Source organism: Ambystoma mexicanum, chromosome 9 (genome assembly GCF_040938575.1).
Source record: "Ambystoma mexicanum isolate Mex_15411 chromosome 9, UKY_AmexF1_1, whole genome shotgun sequence".
Taxonomy (NCBI): Eukaryota; Metazoa; Chordata; class Amphibia; order Caudata; family Ambystomatidae; genus Ambystoma; species Ambystoma mexicanum.
The window spans coordinates 906,763,254-906,784,736 of record NC_090931.1 but is presented as its reverse complement, the minus strand read 5'-3'; the positions used below and the strand labels follow the sequence as shown (position 1 = coordinate 906,784,736).

At 43.6% G+C, this 21,483-nt stretch overlaps 1 protein-coding gene across 1 annotated transcript in view; it reads right to left on the bottom strand.

Moving 5' to 3' along the window:
• MCM3AP (minichromosome maintenance complex component 3 associated protein) overlaps positions 1 to 21,483 on the bottom strand; it is a 1,669,219-nt gene that overhangs the window by 213,212 nt on the left and 1,434,524 nt on the right. Inside the window, exon 23 of the mRNA XM_069616041.1 lies at positions 18,575 to 18,672. Coding sequence (XP_069472142.1) covers positions 18,575 to 18,672 — 98 coding nt within the window. The remainder of the gene's footprint in view (positions 1 to 18,574; positions 18,673 to 21,483) is intronic.

Here is a 21,483-nt window from a genome sequence, read left to right as displayed (position 1 = left end):
TCACCTCCGCTTGCCAATCTCACAGGCATAGCGAAGTCCTCTCATGCGGTGAGACAAGTAATTCACCGCTTGAAGGGGAACTTATTGAAATTGAAGGAGTCATAAATTCAACAGCAGTGGTCCAAACAAAAAGAAAAGGAGAACGGTCATTGGAGGGGGAGAGGATATAGATTCTAGCCCTCCTAAGAAGAAATATGAGATTTTCTCCAAGCTGGAAAAAATCCGGAAAAAAACATTATCCCCCCAAAAGAAAAGAGAACTCTTAAAATCAAACCTCTCTAAACAAGCAAAAGCAAAACAATGGTGATTTAACAACCCCAAGATTCCAACTGCATTCAAGAGAACAAAGACCAAGACAGCTAATAAGAAATATATTCTTACCTAACAGTGGGGAAATACTACCACAAAAGATCATTTTAAACTCATGATCTACTGTAGATCAAGTGTGGAGGTCCCCGTTATGGGCTTTGAGGGAAGCCAGTTGAAACCTAACCATCAGAAAGAGGTAACTAAGGAGGCCGATCAGACGGAAGATCTCCTGAATCTCTCGACCTACACGAATACAGAAGGAGAAGAAAGTAGATTAGTAAGAGGTTCGAAGGAATTTGCAAGCCCCAGCTCTGTGGATGCCCGGGATAGCTCTAGTACACTGGCAGAAACTACTGATGACGGAGACCAAATACAAGTCGTTTCAACAGCCCAGGAGACCAGAATAACTAAGTAAAATCGTCAAATTAGAAATCAGTTGGTTATGTCTGATAATAAGAGAAGACACTTGCAGGCAGAGAAGGTTGACGATTTGGACGACCCACCTACACAATTTCTTCCCCTAAAATTAACAAGGGAGTTAAAAAGTAAAAGTTGGCCATTTTGGACCCTGGAGCAGAAAAAGGAGAGTATCCTTAGCCCCCTAAGGAACGATAAGAAATCCCACCAACCTCATGACAAAACAGGGCCAAAGGTCCCGAGAGGTGGGCAGAAGCGAGGACAAGAGAGTGAACAATATATATCATTTACTCTTGGAAAGAATCCTATTAATAAACAACAATTTGATATTAAATAGGGCGAATATTCTTCGGCTGCTGCAGTGTCACACATTAATTTAAGGGAAATAGAGTCAAGAGATTTCCACCTAATTGAATTCCCTGAAGACGACACAGGGATCTGATTGTGGAGAGAACTATAAGTAAGGCAGAGCCAACCTTGATGCAGCCAATTAAAATATATCACAGGGAGGACCAGAGCAATCAACGTCAGTGGACCTGGGAGCCGTCCCACAAAGATATAAAATATCACATTACCGTAAATAATAAGCACCAATTGAGGCAGAGAGCCCAATCTAGGGAAGACATGAGATCTGGAAGTAAAGAAGATTCATGGGAATGGTTGGAAGGGGCGTTATCTACAGATGATTTTGTAGCATAGCGGCCAAACCTTTTGGCCGAAGAGCACCTGGAAGAACCGACTTTGGATGTTTCTTTGGCATCTTGGAACACGAGAGGCTTTGCCCACCTTTTGGGAGGAGGAGGCGACTTAAACTTTGAAGACTTTGACATTGTCTGCCTGCAGGAGACATGGCTGCGGGTGTTACCGATACTGGAGGGATATTCAGTCTACATAAATCCGGCAACTAAGGGCACTAGTGGCCGACCAGTGGCAGGCCTATTAATGGCACTGAAAAACACCAGAAGTTAGTTTCGAAGTAATTAGTGAAAAATGTCCATCCCCTTTGATTCAGGCACTATTAATAAGGGACATCCAAAAAGAAGATCCTGAAGACACTGAGTCGGTAAAAAGACTAAAACAGCACTACAAAAATTGGCTAAAGGGATACAAGTGGGCCTTGCATCAATGGGATGCAGAATATATGCTAAACTTAGTACCCACAAAAAATACATCTGAAATGTGGAGGGTCTTTAATAACATCAGTGTTCGGCAGGCGGCTTTGATCTTGAATTTAGTACCCGCTTAAGTCTGGATTAACCATTTCAGTACCCTGTTCAAGACATGGAAAATGGCTCGCGAGGGGGGAGGGATCAGGGGAGTAGTGCGCACTAATGGTTAAATGTTTATTGGAATATTGTTTATTGCACTGCTGTTTGGTTTGTATCGTTGTTTGTGTTGAAAAATCAATAAAAATCTATTAAAAAAAAAAAAAAAACATTTCAGTACCCTGTTCTAAACAGAAATTGAGGAGACAGATGAAAAAGGAACGAGGAAGAGAAGATGGTTATTTTCGACAGAGAAGAGTGAGATTGAAAATCTCATTAAAGCTGCGAGTAAATGAAGGGCATCTGGCCCAGATGGCATTACTAATTGTATATTAAAAAAAGATCCCAAAAAATGGACCTGCTTGATGTACAACTTGTTTAGGGAGATCAAGAGAACAAGGAGGATCCCTGACTCATGGCGCACTTCTATAATCGTGCCTATATTCAAGAAGGGCAATAGGTCTAACCCAAGTAGTTCTAGGCCTATCACCCTCCTGGATGTAGTAGGTAAGATATTTGGAGCACTTATACTAAAGGCTCTTACAGATTGGAGTCAGAAGGCTGGAAAGTATGACAAACGGCAGGCGGGATTCGTCAAAGGGATTGGGACCACCTTGAACCTCTTTATGATTAATCTGATCAAAGCAAGATCAAAGCAAAAAGAAAAAGGAAAGATCTACCTGGCCTCAATTGACCTTGCACAGGCATCTGATACCATCGACAAACCAAAGCTCTGGAGGAAGTTAAAGGAATGAGATTGTCCACAGGACATAAGAGAAGCTTTGATCTCACTATATTCAAAAACTAGTTTACAAGTTAGACTGGACCAAGGTGGAAACCTGTCAGCACCTATAAAGACAGCAAAAGGACTAAAACAGGGGTGCACTTTGGCACCAGCAATGTTTAACTTATTCACCTCTGACATTGCCTCTGCATTAGTTGATATCAGATGCTTTCCACCACTAATAGCGGGGGAGCCGGTTAGTCGCTTGCTCCTGGATCAAACACAAGTGGGGCTGCAAAGACAGCTCAATGCTCTTGCTGCTTATGTTAAATCCAATGGATTGAATGTGAATGTATCTAAATCAAGAACCCTGAATTTTGGGGGGCAGAATCGGTCGGAAGAACTCCACAAAAACATTGTGGTATTTAACCCCTTAAGTGCCAAGGACGAAGTATCTCGTCATTGACATTACCTCCGTGTTGCCTTTTAGGCACCTTGTTTTGAGCGATCCCTGCAAGCTCAAAACAGTAATCCAACCCCCGGGCTATGTGAAGGGGAGGTCCCCCCTCACTCCCCGGGGGCTGGATTACCTTTAATTTCACATTGGCATGCGTAAGGCACGCCGACGTGAAAGTGAAAGTAATTTTCCCCGCAGCAGCCATTTCGGGCTGCCGCAGTGAAAATGAAAGATGAGTCTCCACCTTTCTCCCCCTCGATTTCCGGCTGTATTTCAAGCCGGAGATCGAGAGAGGTGTGGTTGGAAAGGGGAGATTCTCCCCTTTCCAACGACACCTTTTGTGAAATCATTGCTGGGTGCAGATCGGGCAATTATGGATAACCCTGGGGGCTGATGACTGATTATCTGCCCCCAGGGAAGGGGGCAAAATAAAAAAAATAATGAAGTGCAACAGGGATGGGGGTGAGGGGCCACTAGGCATCAGGGATTTTTTTTGCCCCCCGAAAGTGTGGTGACCCTCCCCCTCCCACACCAAGTCGAAAGGGGGGCCACCCCTTGTAGCCCTCCCTGGGGGCAGATTTCTGCCCCCAGGCAGGAGTACATCAGGTGGCCCCCCATCCAATTGGAGGGCCACAAGGAATAAGTGTGCAGGCCCCCAAAAGGATGGGGCCTGCAGGTTAGGGCCCCCTGGGGGCAGATGGCTGATCATCTGCCCGCAGGGAACAAAAAAACAAAAGAAAAAAACAAAAACAAAAGGGAGATTTGGGTGGGGGGCCACTAGCCACCAGGGATTTATTTTACGGAAAAGGGGGGTGGCCCTCTCCCCCTCACCGCAAGGGGAAATGGGGGCACCCCTTGTAGCCCACCCTGGGGGCTATCTGCTCCTAGGAAGGGTGCTTGAATATTCAGAATGCCATGACCAATAAACTTAATGGCATCCGAGAATCTATAACTACCAAAAAAAGTGCACTTGATACAAAGGGCACCCACTCGGCCAATAACATCTTTACTAGGGATCCAGACATCCCAATCTTTGACTTTGTTCCCATATCAGAGGTGGAACATGCCTCCATTATCGACAAACTCAAAGCAACTAATTGCACAGGTGATCCATGTGCCTCTACTATTATTAAAACATGCCCCCCTACTTTGGTACAAGCGATATGTAAATTCGTTAATGCTTCTCTTCGAAGTTGTACAGTTCCAGATGACCTGAAACAAGCCTGGGTTACTCCATTATTGAAAAAACCCAATTTGGATCAAGGAGTACCCACTAATTATAGGCCAATAACTAATACCCCGTTCTTGCTAAAAATACTAGATCGGGTTACCTATACTCAGCTGGCACAACACCCTAGCTCACACCCTGTTCTCAACCCTTTCCAGTCAGGGTTCAGACAAGGTTTCGGCACCAAGACCTCATTATTGGATCTCAAGTCACAACTGCTCCAAAGAATGGACAATCAGAAGGTCTCCCTCCTCATCTCTTTGGACCTATCGGCAGCGTTCGACCTTGTCGATCATGTCATACTGGCAGAAAGGCTTATGTCTGTAGCCAACTGCTCGCAGTCCGCCACTAACTGGCTACTCTCCTTTCTGTCTAATAGATCTAGCAGAGTTTGTGCTCATGATGCCAAGGCTCCTGCAATTAAGATACATTTTGGCGTGCCAGAAGGAGCCAGCTTATCACCTTGCATATATCATATTTTTATGACCCCTTTCTTCGCCCAACTTGCCCAGGAAGGCATTCTAATCTCTAATTACGCAGATGACACGCAATGTGTCATCCCCCTCACTGGTCAGCACAATCAGGATGAAAGAAAACTAAATCGGATATTCACAATCATCGAACACCGGATGATGCTGAACAATCTCGCCCTAAACCGAGGAAAGACGGAACTCATGGTTGTGGGTTCTGACAACATTTTGTCTAAACTATACCCAGCGTATAAACATTTTCAGCTGGGAGATGCTCTCATTCCCTCTCTTCCTAAAGTAAAGATGCTAGGGGTGGTGCTGGACCAATCGCTTACCATGAATTCATATGTGGCTAGTACTATGTCCTCGGCCACCCACTATATCAAACTGCTATCCCACATGCGACCACTTATCTCTCAACCTAATGCAGAGTCCATTGCTCGTGCCATCATAGGATCTAAACTGGACTATTGCTGCAGCCTCCTAGCAGTTGCAAGCAAAAAGACCATTAGTCGCCTGCAGGTGGTGCAGAATGGAGCGGTCAGAGTTATCTCGGGTCTGGCCTACAGAGCACATGTGTCTGAGGCATGTCGCGCATTGCACTTGTTGCCCGTGGATGCGCGTATTACCTTTAGACTCATGGTCATTACCTTTAAATGTCTCAAGGGCATTATGCCCACTTACCTTCAAAGATACATAAGAATAAAATCCAATGGCAGAAATCTTCGTTCCAACAATCAGAACCTGCTTCACCAGCCTAAAGTCAAAACCAAAAAAGCACAATGGGGTGCCTTCGCCTTTGCCGCACCAGCTATCTCGAACACTCTACCAGTTCGTTTGAGATACTCTGTCGATCTGACCAACTTCAAGAAAGACCTAAAAACCTTCCTTTTCAAGTAGCAGCACTTGATCCTCAGTCTTCCCTTCTGCTTCCCGATCTACCTATATGCTTGACCTTTTTGTCCTGTCTGTGCCCTCACACCTATGGGTTTATGGTTGCGCAATATAAATGAAATAAAGTAAAGTAAAAGGGAGGGCTGATTGAGATGGCCACCCTTACATTTGGTGTGGGGTGGGTGGAGAGGGCCACCCCCCTTTACATTGGAAAATTCCCCACAGGTTTAGGGTGCCCCTCAGCCCACCCTAAAGTGTAGTGTACCATTTTCAATTTTTTTCTTTGTTTACCAAACTTCCCTTGGCGCAGATGGCCACAACAGTGTGCCATTCTGCCCCCCAGGGTGCCCAAAACCTACTGCCACACCCATTGGAGGACCTGTCCGACATTTTGTGGTGGCTGTCTCCCCCCCACCCCAAATGGGTGGGGGGGGACCTCATGCAGGCCTCCCTGGGCCTCCTACAAACGGCTGCGTGAGGTACACCCCGCCTCCATTTGCGGTGGGGGCGAGAGAGGGCCACCAAACCAAAAATGTGGGGGGGGCACCTCATGCAGCCCTCCCTGAGGGCAGATATCTGCTGGTAGGAAGGGGCAAATGTGTTTTCACTGGGGGGGAGGGGTGGGGGAGAGGGGTTGGGTTCAGGCTTTTTTTTGTGTGTATTGTAGACCCCATGGTAGTTGGTGGATACAGACAGGAATGATCACGCAACATTAATTTGGAATTCGAGATGTCAACTGGAGTGGCAGGAATCAAGATAAAGCAGAAGATTGATGTTTTAATGGTGTAATTGTTGTAGATATGTAACAGCGATGTGGCTATTGTATGTAGCGTCCCCCTGAAGAAACTCCCATAATAACTATTCTGAATAAGAATGAGAAGGATCGAAACATGTCGGGATTTATAGGAAGTGAATGAGTGAATAAGGACACAAGAGGATGTTAAAAATGTTTTATTTTAAATTAGAAGACTAAGTGGAGAGTTAATTGGAAACTACCGTTTTTTGTATACACTACTACTTTATCTACTAGCTGTTTAATATCATGGATGTTCTTTAAAACTGTGAACTGCACAAATGAAATGATGGAATAAACTCTTATTTATTGATCAGAAAGGAGAATTGGTTAGCTGTCTGTAATAGAAATGTATCAAGTACAGGTGTCAGTACGCTTAATGAAAAGCGGCTGCACACGACTAGATGTTAGAATGATAGACACTTGCTATAACACTAAACTACACAGGGTACTATAACACATGACCTAAAGGAATATTTTGATTTTTGAATTTTTCATTTGATTAAGTAGGGGGATTATTCCTTTGGGTCGTTTAACAACCCTCTAGTTTCCACATGTTATGTGAGGTTCAGTAGACCACCACGGGTAGCTTGCAAGGGGGGACATGCTTGGAAAGTATGAGTGTAGATTTATTTTTGCTGGGGTGATCGCAGATCAAACACGTTTTTTGTTTTGTTTACAGCTTTTTCTACGCGAGCAGCTGCAACGTTATGGGAGTACTGTTTTTTTATTATTCTATGGTTAGGGCCCACTGTCAGTGGGGTTGGTGAGAGTGGGGGTTGGATTGTTGGTGGTGTGGGTGGGAATGGGCCGTCTGGGCAGATAGTTTGGTGGGCTGGGATACAATTGCAAAGGACACCCGTGGGCATCCGCAGAGGTCTGCCTTGCGCTAATTGCCCCAGTTTTTATTAGCCACAATCCCTGACAAAGTGTGATATTTGGTGGGGAAAAGACACAATGTTCACTTTGTCTGGGGTTCTGGGTAATACATTCTGGGCCGCTTCACGCAAGTCAGACCTCATTCCCACAGGTGTCCTCTTTTCAGAAATGCATGGGGTTCCCAGTCTTCCTTGGTGGTTTGGTGACCCTAGGCCCAAATCTGTATGTTGTGCACATGAGTCAAAATCCTGCAATCCTGCTGTGCGTTGGGATACCCATGTTTTCGGCTTTGTCCCTTTGCACCCCGGTATGTGCACCCACACATGTGAGGTAGAGTTTTCGTCGGGGCACCTGTGGGAACGCAGGGCGTTAGGCCATGTGTTGTTGGCGGCGTGTTTCGGTGGGTGACAAGAGTAAAATGTGTGGAAATTGTGTTTTTTCCCCCAAATTTGGACTTTGCTGGGGGTTCTGGGTAATACATTCTGGGGCGATTTGCGCAAGTCAGACCTCTGTGGATTCCCACGGGTGTCCTCTTTTGGGAAATGCATTGGGTTCCCTGTTTTCCGTGCTGGCTTTGACACCCTAGGGCCAAATCTGAAGGTTGCCAACATGAACAAAATGTGCTGTGCCGAAAGAAAGGCTTGGGGTTACCAGTGGGTTAGCCTTATTTTAGGCTTTCCCCTTGGCGCCCAGGTAGGTGCACCCACACATGTGAGGTGCTGTTTTCGTCGGGACACGTGTGGGAACGCGGGAAGGTATGACATTTGTTGCGTTTGTGTGGTTTTCATAACGTTTTGACCCATTTGCTGGTGCCCTTTGTCACGCAATCTTTCATTTCCCAAATGTGCCCTACATTTAGTCTCTGCTTTAGGCACCATACACTTTTGTAACATGCACGAGTCACCTACCCTTGAAAAGGTCTGCCTGTGCTCTTTCAAAAAATGTATGCCTGCCGTTCCTCACCACATTGGTTTTCCTGATTTACACATGCTAAGTACTTCTGTTCAGGCCGTAAGCATAAAACTCCTGAGTACCACGGCTCAGTGTTTGGCTTGTGGTATTGCTTGTTTTGTGAAACACTACAAAAAATGTGTGATTTCCTAACTGCAAGAGTCGGGGGGGGGAATGTAGCGGAGCATTGTTTTTCTCAAAATTCATAGAAGCCATTGCCGTACCAAGCCAACCATGTCCACCACATACCTTTTTTTTCTGTCATTTTCCTGCTTTTTCCCCAAACTATGGAATTTTCCCCTACCTAGTTGTTGCCTGACCTGCGCAAATCACCCCTTTCTGAACTTGGAATTTTGTCTACTTTTCAGAAATGTATGCCTTTCTGTCCTCCAATTCGCCTTTCCTACCCTTTTCTTCCCTTCCGGCCACGCATGTCCAATTGGCAAAAATGGCCAAAATCGCCTACCTCTCACAAAACGGTTGATAACCACTTCAAAATAATTTTTTATCGTTTCCACTCAACCTGTTCCGGAAAGCCACGAAATTGGGGAATTCAGCACAGCAAACCATTTGTTCCTAGCTCTTACAAGGTAAAAACCACAGGCTTCTTTGTCCATTATTTTATTGTCATTTTTTGAAAAAACCCAAAATGTTCACACTTTTTGCCTATTTTCTCTCACCCTCCTACAGCAACCTAGGATTCCTGTGTGGCGTTACGACCGCCCTACATGTGGGGGAAAAAAGGGGCCAAATTTGGCCGAGATATCTCACGTAACAAAAACGTTACAAGGCATTGAATGGCGACATACCGAAATCGCCAAAAAAGGCCTTGCCACTGGGGTTGTGGGGGAGAGCGGTTGGGGGGGGGGACCCAGGGCACTTAAAGGGTGAAAAAATTATGGAGGTGTCAACTATCACCTATTTAGGTATGTGTGTAAACAACAATGCCATAGACGCACAAAGAGAGGTCATTTTAAGATGTAAGACCAGAAATCTGGCCTCTCAGGGACGGCTCATGCAATCCAAACACTGTAAATTCTCCCTAACTCCGGTAGATTTCTATCGAATGGAAGTGGCACTTGTCTTGACGTATGGAGTGGAGGCTTCGTTCACACTTTCAGCAGCGGCATGGCCCAAATTGGAGGGGATATTTTAGAGAACTGTTCTTGCATTACCTTCATGTTTGACTATCCAAATAATAAGAGACGAGTTGGCCCTTTCATCTTTGTATTTCATCACTGTTTGGAAAACATTGGCTTTTTATCAAAAATGTTTGTTAGGCAATACAGAAGGGGGCTTTAAATTCCTGAACAATGCGCTACAGAACAATAGCGTTGATAACAGCCCGCTTGGCTATAATGCAGGATTTGAACACATCTGAAGACACTCTAAAGACAAACCCAGGAAAGGTGAAACAAAAGCTATTTGACCAAGATTGGATCGCCACCAGGGGAATAAGAAGAAAAACGAAACTCTACGGGCACCATGGTTTGGAACATAGATCCAGAGGAAAACTCTTAAAATACCTGCAATGCTTCCCCAGCAGTGTACTCAGATCTCAATTCATGCGATTTCGAATTTGTTGACCACCAGAGAAATCATGGAAGTGAGAAAAGATAAATAATTGAGAAACTAGGATTGCAGACTGTGTAAAAGCCAGCGAGAAACACTATAATTTGACCTTGAAGTGCCCAGTATTGAGACCTCAAAGAATAGGTGGCTGGGGAAATATGCAACACATTTTTCGACACGGTCTGCGGACGAATGGTGGAATATTTTAATCCTAGGTAACAAAGTATCGGTAACATTGGCACTATTAGCATTCCTGAAGGAAGTATTTGTAATACATGGAAAAAGAGGGGTAATTCCAAGTTGGAAATCAGAAGTTTTATATTTTGTAAGATCGTGTTATGTTTTCCTTTTCTGCTGTTTCTTCCCTTTTAAAATAATAATGGAGGGGGCTTAGCCCCGTGAGAGGATGAGTTAACATTTCGTTTTTTTCTTATTTTTATTATGATCATGTGGTATATTGGTTTGTGATGTATAGCAATAAGGTTTAACTTTTAAAACCAAATGCTAATAAAATGAATAAATAAATAAAAATATACACTCCTCCATCTCCTTATCTCTCACAACCTCATTCTGCACTACCTCCTATGTCCTCTCCAGTTTCCTCAGTCTCTCCAGGTTCTTCTCTATTCAGTACTCTCCAGGTTCCAGCCTTCTCCAAACACAAGTCTCCTACAACCCACACTTGGAAAATGGGGCTGGGTCCTTGGCTGCTGTGTTCCCTCTTGACCCTGGATGAGACTGAGGTGTGCAGTGAGGGTCTGCACCTGTCACTTGTAATTAGGTGAGGTCTGGGATTGGATGTTGTCCCCAAATGCACCGGGTTTAAGTTGGGCTTTAGGGCTGGACAGGCTATAACTGGCCTGTCTGTCATATTGGAAGCCAGTGAAGCTTGCGTAACCCTCGTCTGTGCTTCTTTGACCGAGTGGAGGTTCTACACTACACGGTTTGAAAGCTGCAGGGTTCCAACATTGTATAGGTTGCAGCATTGTGTAAACGCAATTCTGTGGATCATCAGCTATCGTTTGTAAAGTATTGCAATTAATTCCCTGACGTTCCAGATGAGGTTTTAACAATGTTGTATTCATTGCTACTAGTGTCAAGTGAAATTAAATGCTTTCCCTTAAAGGGAAAGGTACCCTTTCTTACAATGGAGCTGAAGGTTTGTTAAAAGAAATTCAAACTTTCTCAAATCAGGAGGGGGACCTTCTAATTGTACTACAAAGTTTCACAAGGGAGCTTGTTATTGTTAAAGCTTTTAGTTTTAGTCTACTCTTATATAACATTATTGTTGGAAAATATAAGGACCTCAGAACGTGTCTGTATTGGACCACAGTGATGGGCCCCTTCTATGTACAGGGTCCAAGGTAGAGTGGGCGGGGGATCCTCCACATACCCCCCTGCCCATTATCCACTGGCTAAGTGTGGCACCCAGCATGCAGAATTACAAACTTGTTGTTCCCCAGAACAAGGCAGGTGACTTCATCACAGAATGCTTAAACTTGCTTAAAGCCTTGAGACAGCTCTAGGAACAGCTTGAAAAATGTTGCATGCATGGCATTAGAAATTTGTGCTGTCTTGTGCAAGCACAAGTATGGAGTCTTTCGTTTATGATGCAACTTTTGCAGTGTTATCAGAATGCCACATACAACATAAGAGCTTTAGGCTGCATGCAAACTGACACGAACTGTGAAATCCACTCACCTGATACGGCATGGAGGACATATCCGCCACTCCACAGGTGTCCTCCGACATATCAATATTCTGAAGTAGTTTAAATCTTTTCGAATTAATAGACCATAAAAACTATCTCAGAACCAGCAATGCTGAACAGCACAGTTTCACAGGCCTCCATATTTCTAAAACTCTACGTGGAGCCGTTGAGATTATTGATTACCATGTAAGTCCATGGCAGTTAACCAGTATGCATAAAGAACAGCTCTACCTCACAACAACTGCATAAGTATCCAACATAGGCTCCATCCTTGCCTGACCACACTTCGAAGCTGGATGTCTTAACAGCCTATTGCTTAACCTCCAAACCCCCTTCAAGTCTATTGACTTCCAACAAGTCTAACAAACAGTCTTTCCTGGAAGAAGAAATATTCACTTAGCAGCTTCACACTTCCTTTATCTCCACAGGCAAAGTCTTGGGCTTCGTAAAGGAACTACTATACATGATTGCCCATTTAAACCAATCTGCAAATGCATATCTCGTGGCACCCAGAATAAAGAAACACAAATACTATTCACTCTCGACTAATTCTCCCCCAACATAGGCAATCCTTTCAACAATCTGTTGTCAAATTAATCACTGCACCATGAAAACAAACCCATACTACACTAGTCCCAAAATAAGGTCTCTGAACGCCACTTGAAGCTATAATTTAATGAAAGGTTCCCTGTGCAACATTCATAGCTCTGCATATCAATGAGCCTCTTTTCCTCCAGGACATTCTATTTCCCTCCAGAAGCTCCAGAGTGTTAAGGATTTCAATCAGGCGACACACACCCTGGTCTCGGCCTAGTATGCAGCACAAGACTGAAATGCCTATCTTTTCAAATACCCCGGGTCACAATGGACCATGAACCAGGCTGGGTAGTAAAATACAATATTTATTTTTAAATTCAAAAGAAATCATACACTTTTAATATGGGCCGGCAAACACCAATGGGGTGATAATTACAGTGAGAATGTGAGCAAGGCAATGGGTTTTACCTACTGGTGAAACATATACACAGCACAGCGGAATAAGAGCACTTTTTGAGATAGCAGAATTTCCCCCTGCGGTGTCCCTCAACCCACAAATAATCAATTCTGAGTGGATAAACAGAAGCAGCAGGTAATCGGGAATGAGAAATAGGAAACAGAATACAAATCTGACCTTCCCTCCCCAAATAAGAAAGAAAAACTGACTTTAAACCCCTTGGCAAGGTTATGAAATGACACTCAGAAATGGACAAATAAATAATTAATGTGCGTTAAAAACATTGAAGCAATACAATCCCTCACTAAAGCAACAATGCAAAGACACTAACAATCACAAAGAATGGATTACCAAAAGCATACAGTTCGAAAATGAGTGGCATGAAATTACCCAAACGGTTTTTAATAATAACGGGTTACCCGTTATTATTAAAAACCGTTTGGGTAATTTCAGGCGGGAATTGCAACGTGTCATTTTGCTGCAATCTGTTTTAAACATGCCACTCATTTTCGATTTTCACTGATTTGGAGTGCAATTTTTTGGTTGGGGATAGCTATAAATCACGGGTACAATCTGGAAGTGAAAGTAAGTCTCTAGTTGGTAAATGGGATGACTTATGCAAGATATAAAAAGGTGTACTTTCAGTAAAATGGAGCGGTGAAAAAGGAAAGGAAATCAGTTGCGACAAGAACAGTTTTACTTTACACTACAGTATTCAGGATAAGCCACCAAAGAAGGACACAGTAAGCTCCAGGGTTGATTTGCGAGTTCAACCCTCTCATCCCAGCGCCCAACCCTGGAGGAACCAGTCTGATCAATCGAAATAGGACTAATGGCTTAGGTTTTACACAAGACCAAATTACTTAAGAGATAGCGCTAGCACTAAAAATCAAGAGCAGAGTTGCAAGAATGATTCGGACAGTTTGAACAAGTTATCAGGATAAGGATAGGATGACTTAGAGAATGGGATAAGGTCAAAGACAAGATATGTTATGGGTTTAGATGGGGTGGCGATACTTACAGTCCATTTTTAGTTTGGGATTTTGGACCATCAAGGGATCTGGTCACTACACAGCAGCGCGCCTGGCAAACAGCTGGGCAGTTCTGGTCACCGGATGACACTGGACTGGAATGGCAATTCTGGTCACTGGATACTAAAGGTCAAGCGGATAGCAGGATGACAGGATGGCAGCAGTTAATGGGAAACAAGCCAGGCTGGTTCAGGATGCTTCCCAAAAACACCACAGCTTTCCCTTGTGGTTATTTGGGAATTTTAGTGGGATTTCAGAATTGAGGCCTTGCTGGAGCAGGAACAGCAATCCTTGGGTTTTGCAGTGGGCCCTGGAGTAGAGTTAGCAATCTTTTGGCCTTGTAGTTGGGATCTGGAATCTGGATGGATGGATGGAAGAGGACGCCGGCGCAGGAAAATCAGGAAGTTTGTGCGTCTAGAGTCTTGTCAGGGACTCTTATTTATAATGCATAGTGACATCATCAAAGTATATGACTGGGGCAGGCTTAACTAAACACGTCTCTAACAACGGGATTGGACAAGGGTGATCGTCTCCGCCTTGCTCTCAGCTGGTTGGATTTCAGGAAAATTATGTCAGATTTATGATGCAACTTTTACAAGGTCCAAAAACCTCCCAAAATTAATTTACTAAAATCTGATTTTGCCACAAACAAACAATTTCAATCTCTTAGCAAATTATATACACAGGTTACATATTTTGTGCAGCACATTGCAGTCCAATCCTCCAGTCCGTGAGAGGATTGTTTCGCGCTTTTCAATGGGACTTTATACAGGGGTGAGGATGATCGTAAGGGATGTATGTACAAAACTTTGCGTTTGCAACATGGATGCTTTTCTGGTTATCTGCAATATTTTGCCATTTCTGTCCCCAAGGTGTTAATGAATTCTACCAAGTCTTAAAAGAAAGCCCAAAAATAAAATCACTTTTATACTGCAAAAATCTTACATTTTTACAAAGTCTTGCTGCAGGGATAAAAGTCTTTAAAGTTTATTTATGAAATAGTCTTTGGAAACAAATGGCAGTCCTTTGTCACTGGATCATTTTATTTTTCTTCCTTCAACTACTACCAACTGTCATTTCCTTCAAAACAAGGTGGGGGTTTCTGAGCTTGATTGAAGGTTTTATTGCCCCTTCACACTTCAAACTTCCTGGCACTGGGAGCTCCATTGTCAGCGGGCTCACCCCAGCCTAGATTCTTTCCCACCCTGTAATTATCAGTGGGGTGTTAGTCTCTACTGAGAGTTTATGGTGTGGCTCCCTTCCTAGCGGGAAGCTTTTAGCTCTGACATCTGGAATAACTGGTTTTTGAGAGCTTGCAAATTCAGCCCATGTGTTTTAAAATCTTTATTTTCTTATTTTGGATCCTGAATTAAAACAAACCTGTGGAATAAAATAGCCCATGTGTGTATTATCACCAACAACACAACCCCCTCACATTGCTAGGTAATGCAAGCTTTCATTCCACAATTTCCTTTTTAAACTGCCCATTTGTTTCCCTTCAGTTTGGAAAGGCCCAGTGTTAGGCAGAAACCTGTGCAGTTCCCTTAGGGACCACTGCAAAAAGTTTAAGACTACAGGAGTAAGCACTAAACCCAATTGGTAGCAGTCTGCACCACCCAGATTTACCTGGTAGCTGTGGCTGAGCAGTCAGACTTCTCTCAAGAAGAGTTAGGCAGTATATAGAGTATACACAATAGTAGCACAAGCAAACACTGACCAGAGCTTTGGTATAAAAGTATATAATTATTTATTTAAAAACACACTTGTAAAAAATACACTGGCACTAGTATGTCAAGCAAGTTCAAACACAGTCACTATAAGCATATACACCTCCCTAGTTAATTATTCGACAAGTCTAGGTTAAGACACCACTTATTTAGCAAAAACAGAGGTGAGCGTGTAACCGTAGATGGCACTTCAATAATTTGTTTAAAAAGGGAGAGAAAAGGCAGAATAGGAAAATAACACACTACCAACACTTTTAAGGAACCACAGTAAGTCAAGAAAGGCAGGGTCTACTGTATAGCAAAAAGTTCATAGGCCAGGCCCACTCTTGGAGAGAGCAAGGCGGAATGTGCCCAAGATCACACAGTGGAAATGCACTCAAAGTCCTTGCAGAAAAGTCAAAAGAGGTTGGATCAGTTCAGAAAGGGAAAATTAGCAGGTCCGAGGTCACCCCAGGATAGAGAGTAAAGGATTTACGGGACACCTTGGACAATCTGGTGAGAAAGCTCCAGCGGGGGTAGTTGTTCCTGGCAGTGGGTGCAGGTTGGGGCTTCGTCCAGGGGAAGAGAAGATCTCGACGTGGAGGAAAGCTGGAGGTCGTTGCAATGCCAGGGAAGAAACCAGCCGCGAAGTTTCCCGGTTAAAAGGTATGCCCCTTTTATTCGCGGTAGTGGTGAAGCGTGGCTATCCGGCCGCCGGGGTGCTTGGCACGGGCGATTCGACCACAAGATGATCCAGGAAGGCGAAAAAGGAGAACTGGTTGGTCCCACCAGCTCAAAGTGAAGAAGACTCCTGGAAGAAGATCTCCTCTGTCATCGGGGAAGTGGTGAGTTCGTACAGCAGGGCTCCACCGGTGGTGTCGTCGTTGTAGATGGCTCAGCTTCTCCCCTCTTCGGATTCTTTAGGTCCTGTGACGACTTCTGAAGTTCCAGTCCCCAAAGCCCTGCTTTTATGCAGAAAAATCCCCATTTATCAGCCTAGCTGTCACTCAAACATGCTAAGTGGTGAGCCGGGCGGCTCACCAATGGGCCAATCACACAAGAGTGCGACTTGAGTTGCCAAGGCAACTCAGTCCAGGGTGCCTAATCCCACTCCCACACATCCTGTTGACCCCAGACAGAGTGGCACCATTTGGAGGGCTTCTGTGGAGAAGCCCGCCAAAAAGTGGAACAAAGGGCTCGACTTGGGTTAGAGTTTCAGAGGCGAACACAAATGCCATTTTAAAACCGAGTCCTAGCAAAAAGACCCAACCGGTGAATAAATATTAAATAAATAACCCGGCGGTATCTTTAACATTACACCAAAAAATTGGTGCATTTAAAATGAATGGGAAAATCCCATAGGAAATATTCAGGTGGAATATTTCGCGTGGTATCCACTGCCACCAGCCAGAAACTCGACAAGGGGGACTGGACAGTGTCCCCTTGGAAAACAGACCCAGAGGCAATCAAATTACCCCTACCAGTACTTCCACAATATGATGGTTTGTACTGGTTCTGTTCACAATTCAAAACTAGTAAAGCCAATGGTGACTTTACATGCCCTGGGAGACAGTAGTCAGTCCCAGGGTATGGAGTCTATGTGTGGGGGTCACTATGACACCCCTGTGTTACTGCACTGAGGGTGCTGTGTAACATACATACCAAAAACACATGAAGCCCTACGGAGTAAAAGACCCCATAGCCCATAAAACACATTACATAGTCAAAGGACATTTTCAAATCTTGCCCAAGAGTGGGAGAAAAAGAGTTTCAGTCTTAGCAGGAGAAAAAAATAAACCCCCATAAATCCAGCAAAGCGGCTGGGGGACTCACTAGGTTTGGGAAATTAGCCTTAACAGAGAATTCTCCCTAACACCCATTTTTACATGTGTGGTGAAAAGCTAGTATTTCTTTCTTTAAATTCGGCTTGGCAGCTCCATCAGATTCCCACACTGTCTTTGCAGCCAAAGTCATTTTCTTAAATGCAGGAGTTTTGTCTGAAGCACAGATATATTGAAACTGACCTGGCTCAGAGAGTTAGAGTCTCTTTGAACTGCTGAGCTTTTGGATACTTTTCGAAAGAAATAAATGCGTGTTCCTGTGCGGGTAAAAGTAAAGTTGCTAGTTGATTTCGCTCACAGTTGGTTTGACAGGGCCTGTCATTCAGAAATTATGCCCGGTTTTGGTGAAGCACAATGAAATATCCTGGGCATGGCAGGGCCTTTTTAATCACAGTACTTTTAGACAGAACAGATTGAATTAGCGTCAAAGCAGCATTTTTAAAGGGTGAAAAAGTTTCATTTTGAAGGGGAATTTTGGGTTTTCAGCAAAGCAGTGCTGCATTTTCACTTTATTCTATTTATATATTTCAGAACACATTGGCACGCTCCTTCAGTGTGTCCCCTTGTTCCATCCTGCCTGAAGTGTCCTTGGCAGGACGGTGCAGCCATCTTTTTGTTGCTGCAAAAAAACACTGTTTATAGGTCCTGGTGCGCACAGGAGCCAGCGCAGCCATTTGCTGTTTTCTTGCGCAAATGCAGCTTGGTGATGTGGTGAAATACTGTTGAGTGAGTCAATATATCCCACAAGAGACATCAGAAATAACAGTACAGCGAGGCCCTAAAAGTCACAACTTTGACTCAAACAAGCTTTAAAGTGGCAGTCTCAACCTGGAACTAATTCCTTGTAGAAGTACCAACTTAACAATTCCTAAAGTCTTTTTGGGAAATAGTGAAAATCTTTCTCTTCAACCTCAACAACCAAGAAATCTGTTTTCATCTCATTTTCTTAAATGTCTTTAATCTTCTTTTTCATCTGCATCTCATTTGCCTGCTTTAAAGCCAATATTTTCTACTACCCTTACTTTCCCATGAAGAATTGTTCAACTGCATGAGGTGAATGAACACAGCTAAATACTGTTCTGTGTAAAATGCACTTGCACCAAAGATTACAAAAGGGCACTAGTAAACGATATCACTGCAAACATGGCACGTTCACAGTAGATGGAAGACTATAGTATTGCAGGCCATGTCAAGTCACCGAAGTTGCAGAGAGATCAACTCAAAAGAATAATTAGCAATAAGAAGTCAAAGATTCCCAAACAAACCAAATGAAGTCAGGTTACTTTGTGACACAGCATCCAGCACAGAATCCAAAAGTTGTGCATCTCTTACCCGAGTGCTGCCTTGCAGTCCATTGATAGATTGTGGGATCTGGACTATAATGTACTCTGAGATCAGTTTAGCGGAAATCAAATCCTGAAGCATAAGACCTTTAAAGAAAACGAAACACACATTCATTGTATCTGCACAATACAGGCACTCGTAGGCAGAACAAACAATGCAAAAGCAACACATTTCAACCCCAATGTCTTTTTTATATAGATGTATATGCCTTTCTGTTAGGCTCTCACTTGCCCCAATGCCTCAACTTGTCATTATTACCACATTGCTTCTCATGATAGATGGTTAGGGACTTCGCACCTAACTCTCAGAATGAAGTCACTACTCAAGTCTTATGATCAATCCACAGCTTCAAGGGTATCAGTAAGCTTCTTCTCTAGGTTAGGCTGCGTTTCGTAGCATGGGTGGTATCTGCTGCGACCTTACCTGTTGACCACACCACTCTGACAGGACAAAGCCTTCCTGCACCCCTAAATCCAATTATGTCCCAGCAGAAATATTCTCATATGGAGAGAAACAGTCCACAGCACCCAAACCAGAGACAGGACAAGCCAAGGACTGAGGTCTGTAGGAGTAGGTCATAAGACAGTTCTTTCTTGCGAGATACAAAACCACCCAGCTAGGGAGAATAGAGCAGCAGATGGATCTGGAAGAGGAAGACCACCAAACCCGTCCACAGAAAGGAGCACAGAACAGAGAGGGCTGTCAAGAGCCACAACACCATCCAGTCAAAAAGAGCAAGAATGTTTCAACTTAGATCTGGATACAAAAATTTCCAACATCTGGGAGCTTGGCTGGAAAAGCCAAACTCCCAGACTCACAATTAAAAAGCACAGGAGAAAGTTCTGAGGATAGCAACACTGAAGGGGGGGCTGTATTCAAGGAAGCTGTCTGGGAGTGAAGCATGCCTACAAGGTCAATGTGTGATGGCGATCTACAGGAAAGCTTGCCAATTCCTGTGGCAACATTTACAGAACTCAGTGATGTTCTGCGGGCCACTAGCACTGCAAGGCATGCGTAGGAATAATATTCTAAACAGTTTAGTTGTATTGCTGTAAAGATAATAATTTATTCATTTTCCCTGCCCGTCAAAGTCAAAGAAAAGTACAAATTAATATGAAAAACAATACTATTTAGGACCTTTGGCCAAAAGAGTTTTCGGTTGTGTTAACTTTTTCTAAAAAAAAGAAAATTATTTTTGGGAGAGGTGGGGTGAGCATGAGGCATGTGAACGTGGCTCAGTGGGGTGGTCAGGCACTAACACTATTCTGATATCCTGGCCATTGCGCAAAAGTCAGCCCACAATGTAGGGGGTAGAAATTAGGTTTCTACCTATTTTCACCCTGAACACATGACAAAACTGGAGTAGAGTAATAAAGGAGCCCTTTCTCACACACCCAAGTAGACCAACCATTGGTCGATTTTGTGGCATAGGTGGTGTTGCTGGGAACAGTCTCAAACCATACACCAAAAAGACTCTACTCCTGAGGTAACTCTTTGAAATAAAATAAAATCAATTCTCACATTCATATAAACAAATTAGGTTTACACACACTAGAATAATTAGAATAAGGTGTTTTTGAAACATGTATTAAGTATTGACCAGTTTAATTTTCTATTGCATTTCACTTGCAGCAGTTTAAGCACTTCTAAGAACCCAATCCAACCTTCTGTCCTCAATCTATATCACACAGCTCAAATTTCTCGAAGTATGCGGTCACCATAATCTGCATTGTTCTGTGTTTTGGCTGTGCTCTTTGAACCTGTGCCCTGTTGCAGTGAACGTGGCTCTTAGTAGGGATTTCTTCTTGATTCAGGTCAGTCATTCAAACAACAAATTGGACAGGGACCGCTTCGTGTATTTTACACTTATGTACCCATTCAAATCAGTTTTGATGATCATATTTTCATCTCGGCTTGCATATGAAAACGCACCCTATCTACCTATTTATTTATTTATTTATATTGCGCCGGTAGCTCTCGAGCTTCGGGGCTCAGAGACAAGAACACAAATAGTAAGACAATAAAACACGTAGCATGAGACAGAGCTGCATAGGTAGGTGGGCAGGTTGTAGTATATGTATTACTTGAAGATGTGGGTTTTCAGTTGTTTGCGAAAGCGTTGGTAATTTGCTTCCATCCTTAACTGGCCAGGGAGGTTGTTCCAAAGGCCTGCTACGGTTATAGGGAAGGATTTACCTGGCCCGGTAAATGTTTGTATGGAATGATTTTAGTTTTCAGGTATGCAGGGGCTTTGCCAAAAATACATCTATGCGTGAGCGCGAGGGATTTAAATTGGACACACTCCAATTTTTGGCCAGTGAAGTTCCTTCCTGGCTTCGCTGATGTGCGAATTCCTGTTTTTTTGCTTAATGATTCTCACTGCATTGGTTTTGCAGAACTTGGTAGCTGTGGTAGCAGTTTTTATTAGATCCTAGAATTAGGGCATTGCCATAGTCTAGGCGAGATAAGATGGTAGCTCTTGCGACCGTGGCGCTATTTTCCTCAGATAAGTAGGGTCTTATGGCTTTTAGTAAGCGCAGGTGGTATGAGCACTTTTCTTTAACGTAAAGGGTTTGGGCATCTGATCCCAAGGATGCTTCTAGCATCATCCCCAAGGTTTTAACCTTGTTTAGGACCTTAATGTGGGTATTTTTGATGGTGAAGGTGTTGTATGCAGGATGGAGCTTAGATCTGACAAGATTGCAGCCAAAGACCATAAGCTCTGTTATGTTGACGTTTAGGCACATCCAATTTTGGTCCATCCATTGCTCTACCGCGTTGTAAACTAGGCTTAACTTTTTGTTGTCCTTTTGATGGTCTCCACTTAGTTCAATTACCAGCGGAGTGTCGTCAGCGTAATTGGTAAAGAACGTGTGGATGTTGTCGAGGACTATGCA